The sequence below is a fragment of the Hyperolius riggenbachi genome, chromosome 1 (genome assembly GCF_040937935.1).
Source record: "Hyperolius riggenbachi isolate aHypRig1 chromosome 1, aHypRig1.pri, whole genome shotgun sequence".
Lineage (NCBI taxonomy): Eukaryota > Metazoa > Chordata > Amphibia > Anura > Hyperoliidae > Hyperolius > Hyperolius riggenbachi.
In genome coordinates, this window is record NC_090646.1 from 461,334,945 (window position 1) to 461,354,473 (window position 19,529).

General features: G+C 45.0%; 1 protein-coding gene across 1 annotated transcript; it reads left to right on the forward strand.

The window, feature by feature from the left end:
* The first annotated feature begins 2,636 nt into the window (after nucleotides 1-2,636).
* LOC137525494 (uncharacterized) lies at nucleotides 2,637-19,053 on the forward strand. Its single transcript, XM_068246646.1, has 3 exons — nucleotides 2,637-3,417; nucleotides 15,348-16,604; nucleotides 17,645-19,053. The coding sequence occupies exons 1-3, from the start codon at nucleotides 2,637-2,639 to the stop codon at nucleotides 19,051-19,053; spliced, it is 3,447 nt and encodes a 1,148-aa protein (XP_068102747.1).
* The last annotated feature ends 476 nt before the right edge of the window (nucleotides 19,054-19,529 follow it).

The following is a 19,529-nucleotide window of genomic DNA, read 5'->3' on the forward strand; positions in this document are numbered from 1 at the left end:
GGAAAGAAATTGGAACCCTGATGCCCAAGGGCCACCTTGAAAGCACTTCAATCTACACGAAGCCACATAAGAACGGAAGGAGGAAAGGGATGATACTATCGAACATAAGTAGCGCTGGGATGGCCGGAAGATACAGGCAACCAATATGGTTAAAACATAGACCTTCGGGAACATAAAATATAAACCATTTTTTAGAGTAGAAATTTAAATTGATATTGGTGCCGGAGTGGGAGGAGACGAGGGTTGGGGTGCCCCACCCTATACTATATTGTTACAATAAATTTGTTTATGCATATTACCCAGATTGGAACCCTGATATCTAAGGGCCATTCTGCAAAAACCCTGAACTATCCTGAAGCTACACAGGAAATATAGGAACAGGGAAGGAGGTCTAGAGTAATATGATTTCCCAAGGGGAGGCAGGGGAGGGAGGAAGGGGGGGAAGGAAGAAAAATCTTGTCCCCCCTTTCTTTTTTTTTTTTTTTTCTTTTTTTTTACTATTCTTGTAAGTTTCAGGATGCTAATGCAATGTGGAGACAACAGATAAGAATCCCCCCTACTGGCAGGCAGAAGGAGAGGATTATCGAGTAATAACAGGACATGGGGTGTACACATGTATGTTTGGGTGGGGAGGGTTTAGAACCACTGAGGGAGTTGGAAGATAAGGAAGGAAGGATTATATACCATAATATTAAATACACAGCTGCACGAAAATAACACACTATATGGGAGAGTAAGAGGAGAATTGATTTGAAGGGAAATGGGGGGAGGTAATACACATTCATGAATTAAGTGGGAATTAAGGGGACCCCTCTGCCCAACGTCTGCCAATAGAAGAGTATATTTATAATACCCAGGATTACCCCCCATATGTAAAATGTTTTAAGTATGTATGTTGGCTTACTAATATCAACATGGGGGGGGGGGGAAGTATGCCTCCCATATGCTGAGAAATCTATATATTTTACTAAGATATTGAACGGGAACTTATACGAGAACCCTCCTTTTTTTTTTTTTTTTTTTTTTTTTTTTTTTTTTCTTTCCCCCCCACTTCCCCTCTTTTTCTCGCTTAGTTCTGAGTTAGAAGATTAGGTAAATAATCTGGGGGAGGGAGGTAAAGATGGGCAGCGTTCTCCGGTCCCTGGGCCATTAGTAGCATATGGTCCACGGGGGCATAGAGCCCAACAGAAGTAGGGAAAAGTATGTGAGATCACCCTACGGAAAGAGAGTGCGAGGCTCAAAAGCCTTTGGTGAAAAGGCAAAGGTGGATAATCTCCACCCTAAAGATAGACAGATAGTATGCCCTAGGAGGTACACATCTGAAGTGAATGTATGTGAGTGGCAGGGGGGTGGAGGGGTGGGGGGTGGTGGGGGACAGGGGGGTGCGGTTGGAGGGCGAGGGAGGCGAGAGTCAAGGAGCAAAGATCAACCTTAACATTATGTCCCTGAATGCCCGAGGTCTTAATAAGCCAGAGAAAAGGTCTTCTCTACTCCAGGAGATGCACAAATCAAGGGTTAAAATAGCATTTATACAGGAGACCCACTTCAAAAACCCTGAGCACCCTAAGTTAACTAACAGAAGGTACCCTAAGGCCATTTATAGTAGCGTGGAAGATGCAAAGAAAAAAGGGGTCGCAATAATATTTGCTAGAGGAGTCTCCTTAGACGAAGAAGAAGTATATAGGGATCTAGAGGGGAGATTCCTGCTAGTAAAGGGAGTATATAATGCACGGAAGCTCACCTTGGGTACATTTTATGCGCCTAACAGTAAACAACTGGATTTCCTGGAACACTTTATGAGAGCCATTGATGAGTTCTCGGAGGGGGCTTTGATAATTGGGGGGGACTTAAATTTCACCCTGGAGCCAGTAATAGACTCATCCTCGGGTAAATCCTTCCTTACATATAAGGGAATTAAGAGAGGCAGGAAGTCACTCCAGGATAGGCAACTCTGTGACATATGGCGCCTTCAGCACCCTGCGTCCAAGGATTATACATACTTCTCCCCGCCCCACAATATGTATTCACGTATTGATTATATTTTCATTTCGCACAATTTGCTCTCTGAGCAGTTGGACTCCTCTATAGGATGCATTACTTTTTCAGACCACTCCCCTGTATTCCTGAAAATGAATATAGAAACAAAAAGGTATAAGCACTCTCAATGGAGACTGAACTCCTATTTGTTGCAAAAAGAAGATATTAGAAATAGGCTATTAAATAATATAGATACATACTTCAGCTTAAATAGATCGGAGGAAATCTCCCCGATGACCTTATGGGAAGCACATAAATGTGTAATAAGGGGCAATTTAATTCAGGAGGGAAGTAGATTAAAGAGAGAGGGGGAGACACTTAGAAAAGACCTGTTACTAAATATCGAAAGACTTGAAAGACAACATAAAGGGACTAGGACGGAGGAAATACTTAAAGAGTTAACAGCAGAAAGAGAAAAATATAGAACGTTAATGTTCTCGTGAGCTAGATATGCACTTCAAAGATGCCAAAAAACGTTCTATGAACACGGTAATAAAGGAGGGAGACTACTGGCCAGAGCTCTTAAGCAACAACAACAAGCTAATTATGTGCCCTTTATTATCGACAATCATTCTAATAAACATCATAGAAATGAATCAATGGCCAGAGTTTTTAAGGACTTCTATCAGAAATTATATGGTATAGGAAAAGAGGAAATAGAGGAGAATAGGAATAAAAGACGTAAAGAGATGATGGACTATATACGAGAATCAGGGATGCCAAAATTAAATGAGGAAGATATACGGAGTCTAGAGGAGCCTATCACTTTGGAGGAAGTAAAAGCGGCCATAACTCATTGTAAGACTGGTAAGGCACCTGGCCCAGATGGGTTTAGTGCAGAATATTACAAGTGTTACAAGGATATCCTGGCGCCATACTTGACGAAGGTAATGAATTCACTGGCGGAGAGAGGGGACAGACGAGCACGTTTTGGTAGGGACTCCTTGGAATCTCTGGTAACCGTAATATTGAAAAAAGGTAAGGACCCTGGCCTTTGTGCCAGCTATAGACCCATTGCCCTTCTCAATGTAGACTTGAAGCTCTTCGCCCATGTATTGGCCATGCGTCTGACAGGGCTGCTTCCTGACCTGATACATCCAGATCAAGCGGGTTTTGTAATGGGGAGAGAGACCCGAGACAATGTTATAAGGGCAGTGATGCTGATGCAATCAGCTGAGGTAGCAAGGTCCCCTGTCATGTGCCTCTCGACAGATGCCGAGAAGGCATTTGACAGGGTTGACTGGGAATTCATAGGAGCAATCCTCAAACATATGGGCATTGGAGAAAATATGATGAGCAGGATTTTGGCTCTGTACTCCTCACCAACTGCAAAGATCAGGGTCAATGGGGTCCCCTCCGAGCCTGTGCAGATATTTAATGGTACCCGGCAGGGATGCCCCCTCTCTCCGCTGATATTTGTGCTGACATTAGAACCACTTCTGAGAACAATTAGAGCAAATCCAGATATAGGAGGAGTAAAGATAGGGAACAGGATACATAAGGTCGCCGCTTACGCAGACGACCTTTTATTTTTTCTCACCGGCACTAAGGTATCCCTACCTTGCTTACTGGCTGAATTTAAACAATATGGACGATTGTCCAGATTTAAGATTAATTGGGCCAAATGTGAGGCTCTGGGGGTAGCGATGGAACAGCGGGAGATAGACCAACTAAGGGAAAATTTTCCCTTTAGATGGGTAACATCTACATTGAAGTACCTGGGAATAAATGTCTCGCCAGATATACAGAAATTATATCAAAGCAACTATAAAGTTATAGCACACGAAGTGAAAAAAGATTTGACCAGATGGAATAGGCCTGAATTCTCGTGGTTCGGCAGAATCAGTATCCTAAAAATGAATGTCATGCCGAGACTGCTACACGTATTCCAATCCCTACCAATCAAAGTCCCAAGATCCTTTTTTGATACGTTGAGAAGGGATTTCTTGAGATTTATTTGGCATGCCAGACCACCACGAATTAGATATAAGCTAATGACGCAGCCCAAAGAAGAAGGGGGATTAGCGGTCCCAAATCCGCAATTATATCACGCAGCTGCGGCCTTAAATAGGATAATAGACTGGCATAGAAAAAATGATAAAATATGGGTGGAAATGGAACAAAATCTCATAAACATACCCCTAACAGAGACCCCATGGATAAATCAGAAAATTACGATAACACATCCTGCGGGTTGTTTTCTTAAGAACTCGCTCGAAACATTACACCTGTACACACGCAGAGCTCAATTAATAAACCGCCCCTCCCCTCTTCTCCCAGTACTAAACAACCCCGGATTTACACCGGGATGCAACAAAAATGCTTATATACATTGGAGAGGCCAGCAGCAAGTTAGAGCTCACATGCTGGTTAAAGATGGGGAATGGGTTCCCCTCCCGGTGCTCAGGGAGACCATGCAGAACCACAGAATAGAACAATGGAGTCTGCTACAATTTAGATCATTTCTCAGATCGCAGGGCACGAAGGGGGAATTCTCTAGGGAATTAAAGCCCTTTGAGAAGATGTGTAGCGAGGGGGGACAGAGTAGAGGCTCCATCTCTAGAATTTATAATCTGTTAAACACTGAAGAAGATCCCACAAGGGGGTGGAGGGTGAAGTGGGAGAGAGACCTACAGAAGGTGTACACTGACAGTGAGTGGAAGAAGATTTTGTACTTCATGCATAAAAGTTCAATGTCCACAAGAATTCAGGAGTCAGGAGTGAAAATAACAAGTAGATGGTACCTCACGCCCAGTAGACTGAGTAAGATATTTGGGGGTTCTGATGCGAGATGCTGGAGATGTGGGTTGGAGAGAGGGACGTTATTTCATATATTTTGGGCCTGCCAGGAAATCCAGTTGTTCTGGGTGGAAGTTAAAAAATACATAGAGAAAATCACTGGATTGGTATTACCCAAGGACCCAGATTTTTACCTCCTACATGCAAACTCTTACAGTGCTAGGAAATATAAGAGTATGATAGTAAGACACTTAATAAATGCAGCAAGAGTGCTGATAGCTAGATGGTGGAAAACAACGCATACCCCATCAATTGGAGAATGGCTGAAGGAGGTAACCTATATTTCCTGGATGGAAAAACTAGTCCAGGAAAATAAAGATGGAGAATTACGGATGGAGGAGATTTGGGCAGGGTGGAAATCATTCACAGAAACTGAGGAATATATCCTCCTGATGAGCAAGAATAAAGAGACATAGGACTAGGGCATTCACAAGGGGACAACAATTGGACTCTTGGGACATCTCCCTTGCTCTCTCGCCTCCCCGGGACCCTTCCCCCGCCCTCCCCCTGATCCAGATTGAAAGGGAGAAGCAGTATGTTTTGGAAGTAGAAGCGTGTGAGGAAGGTACACGGATTGGATGTAGAAGTGACTAAGGAAGTATGTGTGGACTGGATGTAGACGTGAATGAGGAAGACTGGGAGGATTATGGACTGAATGGGAATCTTGAGATTATATGTAAAAATTAGGGGAGATTAGGAATAATACGAATCTGAGTTAAACATAAGCGCTCTCTGCTGATTTAGTCATCCGGAGAGCCCTAGAACCTGGAAGGACTTGGTCCTCTAGACAAAGGGCTGGAAAGATGAGAGGTATTAATAGTGAAATATAGAATATGACTGGATATGGTTTATATGTATTTATATGTAAAAAATTTTGTATAAATAAAGAATCTTTAAAAAAAAAGAAATGGTTTAACATCTTAGTGGCTGTGCAGACAAGGAGAAAGTTTAAGATGCACTGTAGTGACATATAGTATAATAAAGAACGAGTGACCGCCACTCAAGGAATTATAAAAGTACAAAACTTTATTGGTCAATAACTCTTCCAAACCCCAGCTATTCCCCACAATTCAAACCTCCCCCCCATAAAAAACTGCATAGGTTATTCTTCTAGGAGCGCTCCCAACCTCACATCCATCACCAGTTACACCACACACACACAATCCAGATCGGCCGATCTTAAGACTGACATTCTGTGGAAACTGAGATTTTGCAAAGGGTTGCCCACTTCCATTGGACTGGAACCATCAACTCATCTGGTACCTGGATCTTCAACAATTCACCAAAGAACCCCCAGGTAAACTTTCGTAAGCATAACAAAGTCCTTCTCTCTACGTCGCCTTCATGGCCGGATTCCGCCTTACTGACAGCCTGCGGCTGTAAGATCAAATACCAGCCAAGCCCAGTCAGCATGTGACAGTAACAGTCATTCAAAGCAGGGAATCCTCCTCATCGCGGCCACCAAACGTCTAAAAAAAGCTTTTACCTTGTTGCTTCAAAGTGAGGGAGTATTCATGGATGTGTTGCGGCGTCCCGCAGCACCAGGTACCTGGTTTATGCAGCCCAGCGGACGGACATTAACATGCTATGAAAATAGCTTGTGCTATTTTATAGTATAATGCAGTAAATTGTTCAGGATGCCTACTTTTATGGTAATTTTCCTGGTTTTAGCATCACTTCCTTTATCTATATATTGCTGTATATAGTCCTAGTCCGCCCATGATGCCAAGTGAGGCGTCTTCCTTAGGCGGCAGAAACCTGGGCGCAGGACCAGGCAGAAACAGGAAGTGAAGAGAGTGCCTGGCCAACCTATACTGGGGGCAACTGTACCTAGCAACCAATACTGGGGGCACCTATACCTGGCTACCTACCTATACTGAGGGTATTTTTTGGGGGGGGCTCACTGCAGCTATAATGTGCGGTAAAAATTGTTGGCTGTGCGAACATTCCAATTCAGGGGGGTGGGAGGTTGCATCCTCACAAGTTTGCCTCAGGCAGCTAAATTTCTAGAACTCGTCCTGGATATATATTAGTATGTGACCCCCATCCTCTAAGTGATGCTTAGCCTAGGCTGATTACATATATGAAATTCTCACCCCCAGAGCATTCTGAGAGATCAGGTATATTTTCTACTAGCTTTAGAATTCTCAGTAAACAAATATTCTACAACAAACTAAATCATTTATAAATTAATTTTGTAAAAAAATAAATAAAAAAAAAGTAATTTATTAAGTTATTTTCAATAAATTTTTTAATTGTTAACTACTTTAGCATTTTGTCAGTAGCTGGTAGATCAATCATTCACTGAGCTAAGTCCCCGTATGAAAGACCGATGCCGTCTACGAGACGGCTCTGTCTTTCACAAAGCCCATACTTTCACATGAACGCATTGCTTCCGTTTTGCATAGTAATACTACGCATATGGATGATATGTGTGAGGACATCTTGTGGCCAAATAGTAAAATTACATGTACAAACTTTTTCTTTTTTTTTTTACATTTTAAATGAACCCCTTACCTCCTTACCCTTACTCCTTTCCCCCCAAAATGTTTGTAATATAAAAAACAAAATACACAATTAAAAAAAAATACATAACTAGTTACCTTAGGGACTAAACTTTTTTAATATGTATGTCAAGAAGGTATATTATTGTTACTTTTTAAATTATGGGCTTGTAAATAGTGACGGACGCAAAACTGAAAAACTGCATCTTTATTTCCTAATAAAATATTGGCGCCATATTTTGTGATAGGGACAAAATTTAAATGGTGTAATAAAATAAAATACGTGGGTTTTAATCATTGTAGCATGAATTATTTTAAAACTATAGTGGCTGAAACCTGAAAGATAATGAATTTTTCCATTTTTTTTTCTTAATTTTCCCGTTAAAATGCATTTATAATAAAATAATTCTTAGTATAATGTACTACCCAATGAAAGCCTAATTAGTGACAGAAAAAACAAGATATAGATGATTTTGTTAATAAGCAGTGATAAGCAGTGATAAAATTATTGGTGAATGAATGGGAGGTGAAAGTTGCTCGGATGCATAAGGTGAAACAACACTGAAGGCTGAAGTGGTTAAGAAAGGTGAATAGGGGGACTAGCCATTTCTCACACAATATTCATACCTCATCCAAACATTTCACAGAAATTCCATTTGGAAAAGTTAGTCATGTGGCCTAGGGATCCATTCAGAAAACTGTCGATGAAAGCAGAGTGAGTATTCTCAGGGCTAGTGAACAGCTCTTACTCCTCAGCACAGAGAACATCACCCAATTCTGCCATCCACCGTCTCTATTTGCTGCATAGAGATTGACTCTTTGTGGCCAGGACTGCAGCTCAGCTGTGTACCCAGTCCTTTATTGTTCAATAAATAATAAATAAATTAACCCTTCTCATCACCCTGTCCTGCTTGTAATAGGAAACCATTTATTACTGCTCTTTTTTATAACCCTCTCATAAAGATACTGGGAAGGATGTGGGAATGGTTAAACACTTTTTTATGTCCTGAGCAGACACATGGAGATAAGATGCTGCTCTGCTGCAGTGCTGTAGTGCTGGCCACAAAGAAAGAATGAACATCAAAGGCAGGAAGTGGTAGTGATCAGATCATCATCTCTGTGCTATTGGGTAGGATTCGCTGCTGCCTTCTCCTAGCTCTGGGGTCCCCAAGCTTTTTTGGTGAAGGGCCGAGGTCAACATACTTCAGACTGCTGGGGGGCCGGAACATACATAAAATGATGTTGAAAAACATTACATTGAATCTACATATTGATTTCCCCTCCAATCATGCCCGGAGGAGAGCTCCCAGCAGCAGCCATTCAGCTATGCAGCTCCTGAAGAACGTCTTTGTGCACCAAACAGTGAAGCATACCCAGGTGACAACGAGTTGGACAGCAGTGTCACCTAATGAACCTGAATTGAAGATAGCAGATTACTGCTCGCTGGCTTCTACAGTATGTGGATGGGTGGTGCCACCGATATTTAAAGGTGCAGTGGGTCACATCTATAAGTTATACATTTGGTGTTTGGGAGCCAGTGAAAAAGCCTCAGGGGGCCGCATTCAGCCCGCGGCCGTAGTGCCCGCGGCCGTAGTTTGAGGACCACTGTCCTAGCTCCTTCCTAACAGCCTCAAGTGAGGGATGATGGGGTGAGGAGGAGTTTGGACAGTGACCAGTGTCCAACAAAATAGCAATGTCATATGAACAAGAAAATAAATAGAGATGGCCCGAACGGTTCGCCGGCGAACAGTTCCAGGCAAACTTCCGGTGGTTCGCATTCGCCATGTAAGGCGAACTTTCCCGGAAGTTCGGTTCGCCCCCATAGTGCACCATTAGGGTCAAATTTGACCTTCTACATCACAGTCAGCAGGCACATTGTAGCCAATCAGGTTACACTCCCTCGTGGAGCCACTCCCCCCCTTATAAAAAGAAGGCTCCGCCGGCCATTACACTCACTCGTGTGCCTGCACTAATTAGAGAAGGGACAGCTGCTGTAGACTCTCTCATAGGGAAAGATTAGGTAGGCTATTGTAGGTTTGTTAGCTTGCTCCTTGCTGATTCTTATTGCTAAAATAGCACCCCACAACAGCTCTTTTGAGAGCTAATCTTGTTCTTGTGATCTATTTTTTGTGTGTGTGTGTGTGTGTGTGTGTGTCCCACTGACACTTGTGTTGCATAGACAGCCTTGATAATTCATACTGTGTGTGTGCCGCTGCCAGCCAGGCCCGGCACATTCAGTGACTACCTGTGTGTGTGAAAGGTGCACATTGTAAAATGCATGCAGGCTCATGCAGCCGTTTGAGGAGGTGACCAACCTGGTGAGTCGCCGTGAAGGCACCATCAGACTTGCCCTCCATAACAGATTCTTGTTAAAGGATTTAAAGTTGATTCATTTCACATATACAGCAGGGCCTCGAAAGTCCTCCTGTATTGTTATTTTTGGTCACTACCTCAGGACATGCATGCCTGCCTGCTGCCTTCCTTGGATGTGTGGTGGTAGCCGTTTCTTAGGCTCTCACTCCGGACCGGAATCAAACCAGGATTCCCCGGTCATTACCTGTGGTCACCATGGTACAGAGAAAGTACCATAGAAAGTTTCACACAGTTGAATGAATGGCAGACTTGCCCTCCATAATAACACATTCTTAGCAAATGCTTTCGATTTGGTTCATCTTGCGCTGGGTCAAGGATCCATCTGACCACAGATGCCTGGTCTGCAAAGCACGGTCAGGGCAGGTACATTACTTATACAGCATGGGTCTCAGGCTCCCACTCTGGACCAGAATAGAACCCTGATTCCCCGGCCATTACCCGTGGTCACTCACAATGGCAGACTTGCCCTCCATAACAGATTCTCGCCTCTTTGAGGAGGTGACCAACCTGTTGAGTCACAGTGAAGGCACCATCTGACTTGCCCTCCATGACAGATTCTCGTTAAAGGATTTAAAGTTGATTCATTTCACATATACAGCAGGGCCTCGACAGTCCTACTGTATTGTTATTTTTGGTCACTACCTCGGGACGTGTATGCCATGCCTGCTGCCTTCCTTGGATGTGCGGGGGTGGTAGCCGTTTCTTAGGCTCCCACTCCGGACCGGAATCGAATCAGGATTCCCCGGCCACTACCCGTGGTTACTCATAATGGCAGACTTGCCCTCCATAACAGATTCTCGCCTCCTTGATGAGGTGACCAACCTGGTGAGTCGCAGTGAAGGCACCATCAGACTTGCTCTCCATAACAGATTCTCGTTAAAGGATTTAAAGTTGATTCGTTTCACATATACAGCAGGGCCTTGAAAGTCCTCCTGTATTGTTAATTTTGGTCACTACCTCGGGACGTGCATGCCATGCCTGCTGCCTTCCTTGGATGTGCGGGGGTGGTAGCCGTTTCTTAGGCTCTCACTCCGGACCGGAATCGAACCAGGATTCCCCGGCCATTACCCGTGGTCACTCGCAATGGCAGACTTGCCCTCCATAAGATTCTAGTTGCAGGTACTGAACAGCAAGCAGAACAAGTATGTAAAAAATAGATATAAGCTTTAACAATGGTAGAGAAAGAACCATTGAAAGTTGATAAGGCAGTTAGACATAGACATTACCTGACATCACTGAGTGAGGAAGAGCAATCTCGCCATGGTGCGCACCAGTCCAGCACGGCCGTCACTACGCAAACAGCCATTTGCGGTGCGTTACACAGTGACTTTGGTGTGTCAGTGTGAAGCAGTACTCTAATTACACTCCCTGATTGATGTATACACATGCAAGATGTTTTAAAGCACTTTAGGCCTGCAATTTAGCATTCAAAGTGATTTCTTCTCTTAAAACGCTGTTTTGCGTCAAATCCAGATTTTTCCCTGGGATTTTGACGTGTATCCCACTCATCCATGCCAACCTCCAGGTGTTAGACCCCTTGAAACATCTTTTCCATCACTTTTGTGGCCAGCACAATTTTTTCTAGCTTCCAAAGTTCCCTATTGAAGTCTATTGCGGTTAGCGAAAGTTTGCGCAAACCGAAACTTTCGCAGAAGTTCGCGAACCTGGTTCGCGAACCGAAAATCGGAGGTTTGGGCCATCTCTAAAAATAAACTACAGGATCCAGACAGTCCTTTCAATATCTTGATTGCAAGAGTTGCACAAGTGCAATTTAGCACAAATTTACTATCATATGTATTAGAATATCACGCCCAAAGTAAGGTTCACAGTAAGATGCAAGCAGCTATGCTAACAGAGAAAGGGTTACTTCCTGTGTCTATGCCTGCACCTTCTGAAGCAAACGTGAAATCAATAAGATCATCAGCGTAAAAGGAAGCGGCAGGCACTTCTGCTAGGTGACCAATTAACATTTACTACCTCATCCACTACACCCCATTTTATTCACCATATTACTAATTGTCCCCTTGCTCTCTTTACTGTCTACCCTCATGCTGCAAATGTACCACACATCTCCCCAGGCCTCTACTGCTCAGCTCCTGTCCAATAAAGATCCCCTCACCCTCCGGCTCCATGAAGCTGGCCCTCCTGCAATCATCACTAATAAAAATTCCATCATGCTTGGTTAGTGCTACGTTTGTGCCGCAAAAATTAAGATTTGTGCTGCTCTCATTTTGGAGATAATAGCACTTATTTCCAAATCAATACCATCACCCAGCCGTACAAGTCCAGGGGCGTAACTAGAAATCATTGGGCCCCCCTGCAAAAATTTGGATGCTCCCCCCCCCCCCCCATAGGTGGCAAATAATCGTAATGGGGCAGCGTTTCACTATAAAATAATTGTAATGGGGCAGCGTTTCACTATAAAATAATCGTAATGCAGCAATGTTTCATCAGAAATTAATTGTAAAGTTGGCAGCATTTCACCAGAAAATAATCGTAAAATGTGGGCAGCATTTCACCATAAAATAATTGTAAAGTGGGCAGCAGTCACCAGAAAATAAACATAAAGTGGGCAGCAGTCATCTGAAAATAATCATAAAGTGGGCAGCAGTCATTAGAAAATAATCGTAATGTGGGCAGCAGTCACCAGAAAATCCTACTGTGGGCAGCATTCACCAGAAAATCGCAATGTGGGCAGCATTCACCAGAAAATTGTAATGTGGGCAGCAGTCACCAGAAAATCGTAATGTGGGCAGCAGTCACCAGAAAAATCGCAATGTAGGCAGCAGTTACCAGAAAAATCGCAATGTGGGCATCAATCACCAGCAAATCGTACAGTGGGCAGCAGTCACCAGAAAATCATACAGTGGGCAGCAGTCACCAGAAAATAGTACAGTGGGCAGCAGTCAATGGAATAAAATGCACCTGTAAAAAAAAAACAATTCACTCACCTGGCAGAAGTCTCCTCTTCCGGCCAGCCTCTTGCGCACAGCATCCCCGGCGAATGGCGATCCTCCTGCAGCACATCTCTCGCGCTGACAAGCAGAGTACAGGGCTATGGCAAGATGACGCCCGAAGCCTTGTACTGGAGACACAAATAGTCTCCAGTGCAGGGCTTCGGCAGCCATCTTTCCGTAGCCCTGCTCTGCCTCCCAGGAGACTGCGGGCTGCGGGGAATGAACTGGCGCGCCGTCTATTAGATGCCGCACCCAGTTCCACACCTGGGTGGGCGGCAGCGCTCCTCCCGCACACGGCTGACAGGCACCAGAGGAGCCCCGGGCCCCCCTGCAGCTGATGGGGTTGCATGCCCAGTAGTTACGCCAGTGAGTACAACAACCTATAGACATGAACCTGGTATGGATGGGTGGTGCTGTGCATGCGTTCATTTGTTCTGCAAAAATCACTTTCCTATCTTTTATAGTTTTTGAGATATTCATGTTTTTATAAAGGTCAAAAGTTCACTCAGTCTCCTACATCACAAAGGCTGAGTGAGCCTCAGTGAACTTTTGACCTTTATAAAAACGTGAATATCTCAAAAACTATAAAAGATAGAACAATGATTTTTGCAGCACAAATGAGCACACGCACAGCACTACGCACCCATACTTGTTTCATGTCTGTATGTTGTTGTACGGGGGCTAGGTGATGGTATTTTGGAATAAGTGCTATTATCTTTAAAATGAAAGCAGCACAAATCTTAATTTTTGCAGCACAAATGGGCACAAACATAGCACTAACCAAGCATGATGGAATTTTTATTTGTGCTGATTGTAGGGGGGGCAGCTTCACGGAGCTTCACCCTCCTTATGCTCTATCCTAACTTTACATTCTCTTCTATGCTACATGTACTCTCCAAATTACTGCCCACCCTCATGCTGTGCTGTCTCACCCTGTGCTGTCTCCTTGTGCTCATTGGGATGATTATCAAAGTCAGGAAATTAGCAAGCTCTAAAAAAAAGCCAGCAAGGTAGATGCCATATCTCTGTCATAACATGATCACTTTCCATGAACTCAGCAGCATGCCCGCAGTTAGCCTCTTCACCTGCCTGCTGTTACAAGCCATCCATCCACACCAAATGCAATACACGTATTACCTTCAAAATTATTGGCCTATAAAACAGCATGAAGCTTACAAAAGGTGTCAGGATTAAAACATTGCTCTCTTATGGACCAATAAACACTTTCTAAGTAAGTAGTCTTGCTGATGACTTTCAATGCTTGTTTTCCGTAAATCAAGGTCAGGCTGCATAAAATAAACCTGATTTGTCTTTACCATCCTGCTGAATGCTTTGCATATGCACACACAGAACGGCAAACAGCTTTTCCTATGGGCTCTTAAAAATTTGTGTCCACAAAACTAAACTGTGAAAGGAGGAGGATGTGGGCTGTAAAAAGGAAATAGCCAACTTAATCTCATAGGCTTGAGGAGAGGGAAAAGAAGACAAAGACACAGGGAGCCCGATCTGGTATAGTATGTAGATGTAAGGTGAGGGAAATAAATAGTAGTATTATTATACTCACATAGCAGGGTTGCTAGAAAGGCTACCTCTAAAAAAAGCATAAGGGGAAGTGACATCCCCTCTCGGCCTTTATGGGGAATGGTCGGTCACTACTCCAGTAAAAAGCCAGCTATATGGCAAAATTCCAATAGCAGGTGGCCAAAGGGATAGACAATGTAAACCAGTAGGTAGGAGGTGCCCAATTGTAGATAAGGGCGCCCGAGATTAATACATGCCTCCTAATCACACTTCTACTGCCCTGAGGAAGCTGCGTGTGGTGGTGAAACGCATTGTCCAGTGCTATAAAAACGTTACCTGTGAAGTTCCAAGTGACTCCTCTCTCTTTAAGGTAGGACCCGAGTATATATATTTGTTTCACTTCACTCTATAGTAGTGCGATCACTTCCTCCAAAACCACAATGCCGTCCCTAGGCTGTGCTGCAAGAAAACACCTTCAAAGACAAAGAGAACATATATAGTGCAACCTGTTTTTTACTCCTATTATATCACCCTGAAGTGACAGCCATACATCTACATACAGGATGTGACAGTATAGAAGGGGCCCACCACCTGCGGGTCTCAGGCGCTCCCCCCCCCCTTTTATGTCCCTGCTCACCAAATTCACGCTTGGACCAGCGTTCAAATTCTGCCACCAGGGCACTTCCACATGGACTTTATCTAGAAGCAAACTTAGAAGAGCGGACCATGTGTAAAACCTCCTTTAATACTTAGATTAAAAAAGCAAGTAATGCCCGTACATAATTAAAAAACAAACACAGCATTGTATATCACCATCCATCTGGTCAGGCAGGATTTCAGCGTCTCGCGTCTCCTATAGCCTCCAGACCGCCTCATAGACTCGGCTTCCGTGTCCTGTAGCTCCGCCCTACCGGTTTCGCCACGGCACGTGACTCATCAGGGGCCCCGTGATCTTAGTGAGGGATAAGCGCAGCACTATAAACTGAACATTAAACTATATATATTTGTTGTTTTAGCTTTTGCTTATCTACAATTTCGTATGTCCTACCCACTGGTTTACAACTTCACCTCATGGTGAATGTAGGCTGCAAATCTGCAAAAGTCACTACTTACGTGAATTTGCTATTTTCACAGTGAAACACATTCTTGAAAATAGCCTCTGATGACTCCTCCCTCATTACAAGCCCAACAGGGCCTGATCACACCTCCCTTATTACCAGCCCAACAGCATCTGATCACACCTCCCTCATTACCAGCCCAATAGAATCTGATCACACCTCCCTTATTACCAGCCCAACAGCATCTGATCACACCTCCCTCATTACCAGCCCAATAGCGTCTGATCACACCTCCCTTATTACCAGCCCAACAGCATCTGATCACACCTCCCTCATTACCAGCCCAATAGCGTCTGATCACACCTCCCTTATTACCAGCCCAACAGCATCTGATCCCACCTCCCTCATTACTAGCCCAACAGCGTCTGATCACTCCTCCCTCATTACCAGCCGGACAGCATCTGATCCCGCCTCCCTCATTACCAGCCCGACAGCGTCTGATCACTCCTCCCTCATTACCAGCCCAACAGCATCTGATCACGCCTCCCTCATTACCAGCGCAACAGCATCTGATCACTCCTCCCTCATTACCAGCCCAACAGCGTCTGATCACACCTCCCTCATTACCAGCCCAATAGCGTCTGATCACACCTCCCTTATTACTGGCCCAACAGCATATGATCACACCTCCCTCATTACCAGCCCAACAGCGTCTGATCACTCCTCCTTCATTACCAGCCCAACAGTATCTGACCACTCCTCTATCATTAACAGCCCAACAGCATCTGATCACGCCTCCCTCATTACCAGCCCAACAGCATCTGATCACTCCTACCTCATTACCAGCCCAACAGCATCTGATCACACCTCCCTTATTACCAGCCCAACAGCATATGATCACACCTCCCTCATTACCAACCCAACAGCGTCTGATCGCTCCGCCCTTATTACCAGCCCAACAGCATCTGATCACTCCTCCCTCATTACCAACCCAATAGCCTATGATCACTCCTCCCTTATTACCAGCTCAACAGCGTCTGATCACTGCTCCCTCATTACCAGCCCAACAGCGTCTGATCACTCCTCCCTCATTACCAGCCGGACAGCATCTGATCACGCCTCCCTCATTACCAGCCCGACAGCGTCTGATCACTCCGCCCTCATTACCAGCCCAACAGCATCTGATCACTCCTCCCTTATTACCAACCCGACAGCATCCGATCACGCCTCTCTCATTGCCAGCCCAACAGTGTCTGATCACTCCTCCCTCATTACCAACCCAACTGCGTCTGATCACTCCTCCCTTATTACCAGCCCAATAGCCTCTAATAATTTTCCTCATTACCAGCCCTATAGTCTCTGATCACTTCTCCCTCATTACCAGCCCAATAGCCTCTAATAATTTCCCTTATTACCAGCCCCAAAAGCCTCTGATCACACCTCCATCAATACCATTGGCTTCTCTAACTTCTAATATCTGGGAGGGCTCAAAAGAGGCACGATGGCTGGCTGGCTGGTTGGGTGATCATGTCTGTATGGCGAGCTTTCGATATTTTTTGCACGGCACGTGACTCATCAGGGGCCCCGTGACGAAACCGGTAGGGCGGAGCTACAGGACACGGAAGCCGAGTCTATGAGGCGGTCTGGAGGCTATAGGAGACGCGAGACGCTGAAATCCTGCCTGACCAGATGGATGGTGATATACAATGATGTGTTTGTTTTTTAATTATGTACGGGCATTACTTGCTTTTTTATCTAAGTATTAAAGGAGGTTTTACACATGGTCCGCTCTTCTAAGTTTGCTTCTAGATAAAGTCCATGTGGAAGTGCCTTGGTGGCAGAATTTGAACGCTGGTCCAAGCGTGAATTTGGTGAGCAGAGACATAAAAGGGGGGGGAGCGCCTGAGACCCGCAGGTGGTGGGCCCCTTCTATACTGTCACATCCTGTATGTAGATGTATGGCTGTCACTTCAGGGTGATATAATAGGAGTAAAAAACAGGTTGCACTATATATGTTCTCTTTGTCTTTGAAGGTGTTTTCTTGCAGCACAGCCTAGGGACGGCATTGTGGTTTTGGAGGAAGTGATCGCACTACTATAGAGTGAAGTGGATTTTGTGCAGTTTGGTAATCTGGAAGTGGAGCGAACCACCATACTAAGACATGGTATTTTTGTATATATATGAACGTGACCTTAGTGAGGGATAAGCGCAGCACTATAAACTGAACATTGAACTATATATATTTGTTGTTTTAGCTTTTGCTTATCTACAATTTGGTATGTCCTACCCACTGGTTTACAACTTCACCTCATGGTGAATGTAGGCTGCAAATCTGCAAAAGTCACTACTTACGTGAATTTGCTATTTTCACAGTGAAACACATTCTTGAAAATAGCCTCTGATGACTCCTCCCTCATTACAAGCCCAACAGCGCCTGATCACACCTCCCTTATTACCAGCCCAACAGCATCTGATCACACCTCCCTCATTACCAGCCCAATAGCATCTGATCACACCTCCCTTATTACCAGCCCAACAGCATCTGATCACACCTCCCTCATTACCAGCCCAATAGCGTCTGATCACACCTCCCTTATTACCAGCCCAACAGCATCTGATCACACCTCCCTCATTACAAGCCCAATAGCGTCTGATCACACCTCCCTTATTACCAGCCCAACAGCATCTGATCCCACCTCCCTCATTACTAGCCCAACAGCGTCTGATCACTCCTCCCTCATTACCAGCCGGACAGCATCTGATCCCGCCTCCCTCATTACCAGCCCGACAGCGTCTGATCACTCCTCCCTCATTACCAGCCCAACAGCATCTGATCACGCCTCCCTCATTACCAGCGCAACAGCATCTGATCACTCCTCCCTCATTACCAGCCCAACAGCGTCTGATCACACCTCCCTCATTACCAGCCCAATAGCGTCTGATCACACCTCCCTTATTACCGTCCCAACAGCATATGATCACACCTCTCTCATTACCAGCCCAACAGCGTCTGATCACTCCTCCTTCATTACCAGCCCAACAGTATCTGACCACTCCTCTATCATTAACAGCCCAACAGCATCTGATCACGCCTCCCTCATTACCAGCCCGACAGCGTCTGATCACTCCTCCCTCATTACCAGCTCAACAGCATCTGATCACGCCTCCCTCATTACCAGCGCAACAGCGTCTGATCACTCCTCCCTCATTACTAGCCCAACAGCATCTGATCACACCTCCCTCATTACCAGCCCAATAGCGTCTGATCACACCTCCCTTATTACCAGCCCAACAGCATATGATCACACCTCCCTCATTACCAGCCCAACAGCGTCTGATCACTCCTCCCTCATTACCAGCCCAATAGAGTCTGATCACTCCTCCCTCATTACCAAGCCAACAGCGTCTGATCACTCCTCCCTTATTACCAGCCCAACAGCATCTGATCACTCCTCCCTCATTACCAACCCAATAGCCTATGATCACTCCTACCTTATTACCAGCTCAACAGCGTCTGATCACTGCTCCCTCATTACCAGCCCAACAGCGTCTGATCACTCCTCCCTCATTACCAGCCGGACAGCATCTGATCACGCCTCCCTCATTACCAGCCCGACAGCGTCTGATCACTCCACCCTCATTACCAGCCCAACAGCATCTGGTCACTCCTCCCTTATTACCAACCCGACAGCATCCGATCACGCCTCTCTCATTACCAGCCCAACTGCGTCTGATCACTCCTTCCTTATTACCAGCCCAATAGCCTCTAATAATTTTCCTCATTACCAGCCCTATAGTCTCTAATCACTTCTCCCTCATTACCAGCCCAATAGCCTCTAATAATTTCCCTTATTGCCAGCCCCAAAAGCCTCTGATCACACCTCCATCAATACCATTGGCGTCTCTAACTTCTAATATCTGGGAGGGCTCAAAAGAGGCACGATGGCTGGCTGGTTGGGTGATCATGTCTGTATGGCGAGCTTTCGATATTTTTTGCTCAACTCATGTGTAAAATTAAGGCTAACTAGTTCAGCAATGATAGAAACCAATTGTAAACATCACAAATTAGAATCAGAGGCTTTTGAGCAGATTGTCCAAATGATGGTTACCTACAGATGTACTTGGCTAGTTGTCTGGCACGCTTTAATCCTTACTTGCTAGCAAGCTGCTCCTGTTTGGACAGGTCACAGATAAATCATTCCAGCCCCCAGCCTGTGTCTGTCAACTCTACAAGCAAGGGGAGGGGGGAGGGGGAGGAGGAAGAAGTAGGAGCGAGAGAA

Bases quoted from the DNA above. Each gene is read 5' to 3' on its own strand.
- LOC137525494 (XM_068246646.1), top strand. From the start codon at position 2,637: ATGGCCAGAGTTTTTAAGGACTTCTATCAGAAATTATATGGTATAGGA. The intron at 3,418-15,347 runs GTACCCGGCAGG...TCTTGAAAATAG, and splicing joins GCCTGTGCAGATATTTAATG to CCTCTGATGACTCCTCCCTC. The intron at 16,605-17,644 runs GTCTCTGATCAC...TCTTGAAAATAG, and splicing joins TCCTCATTACCAGCCCTATA to CCTCTGATGACTCCTCCCTC.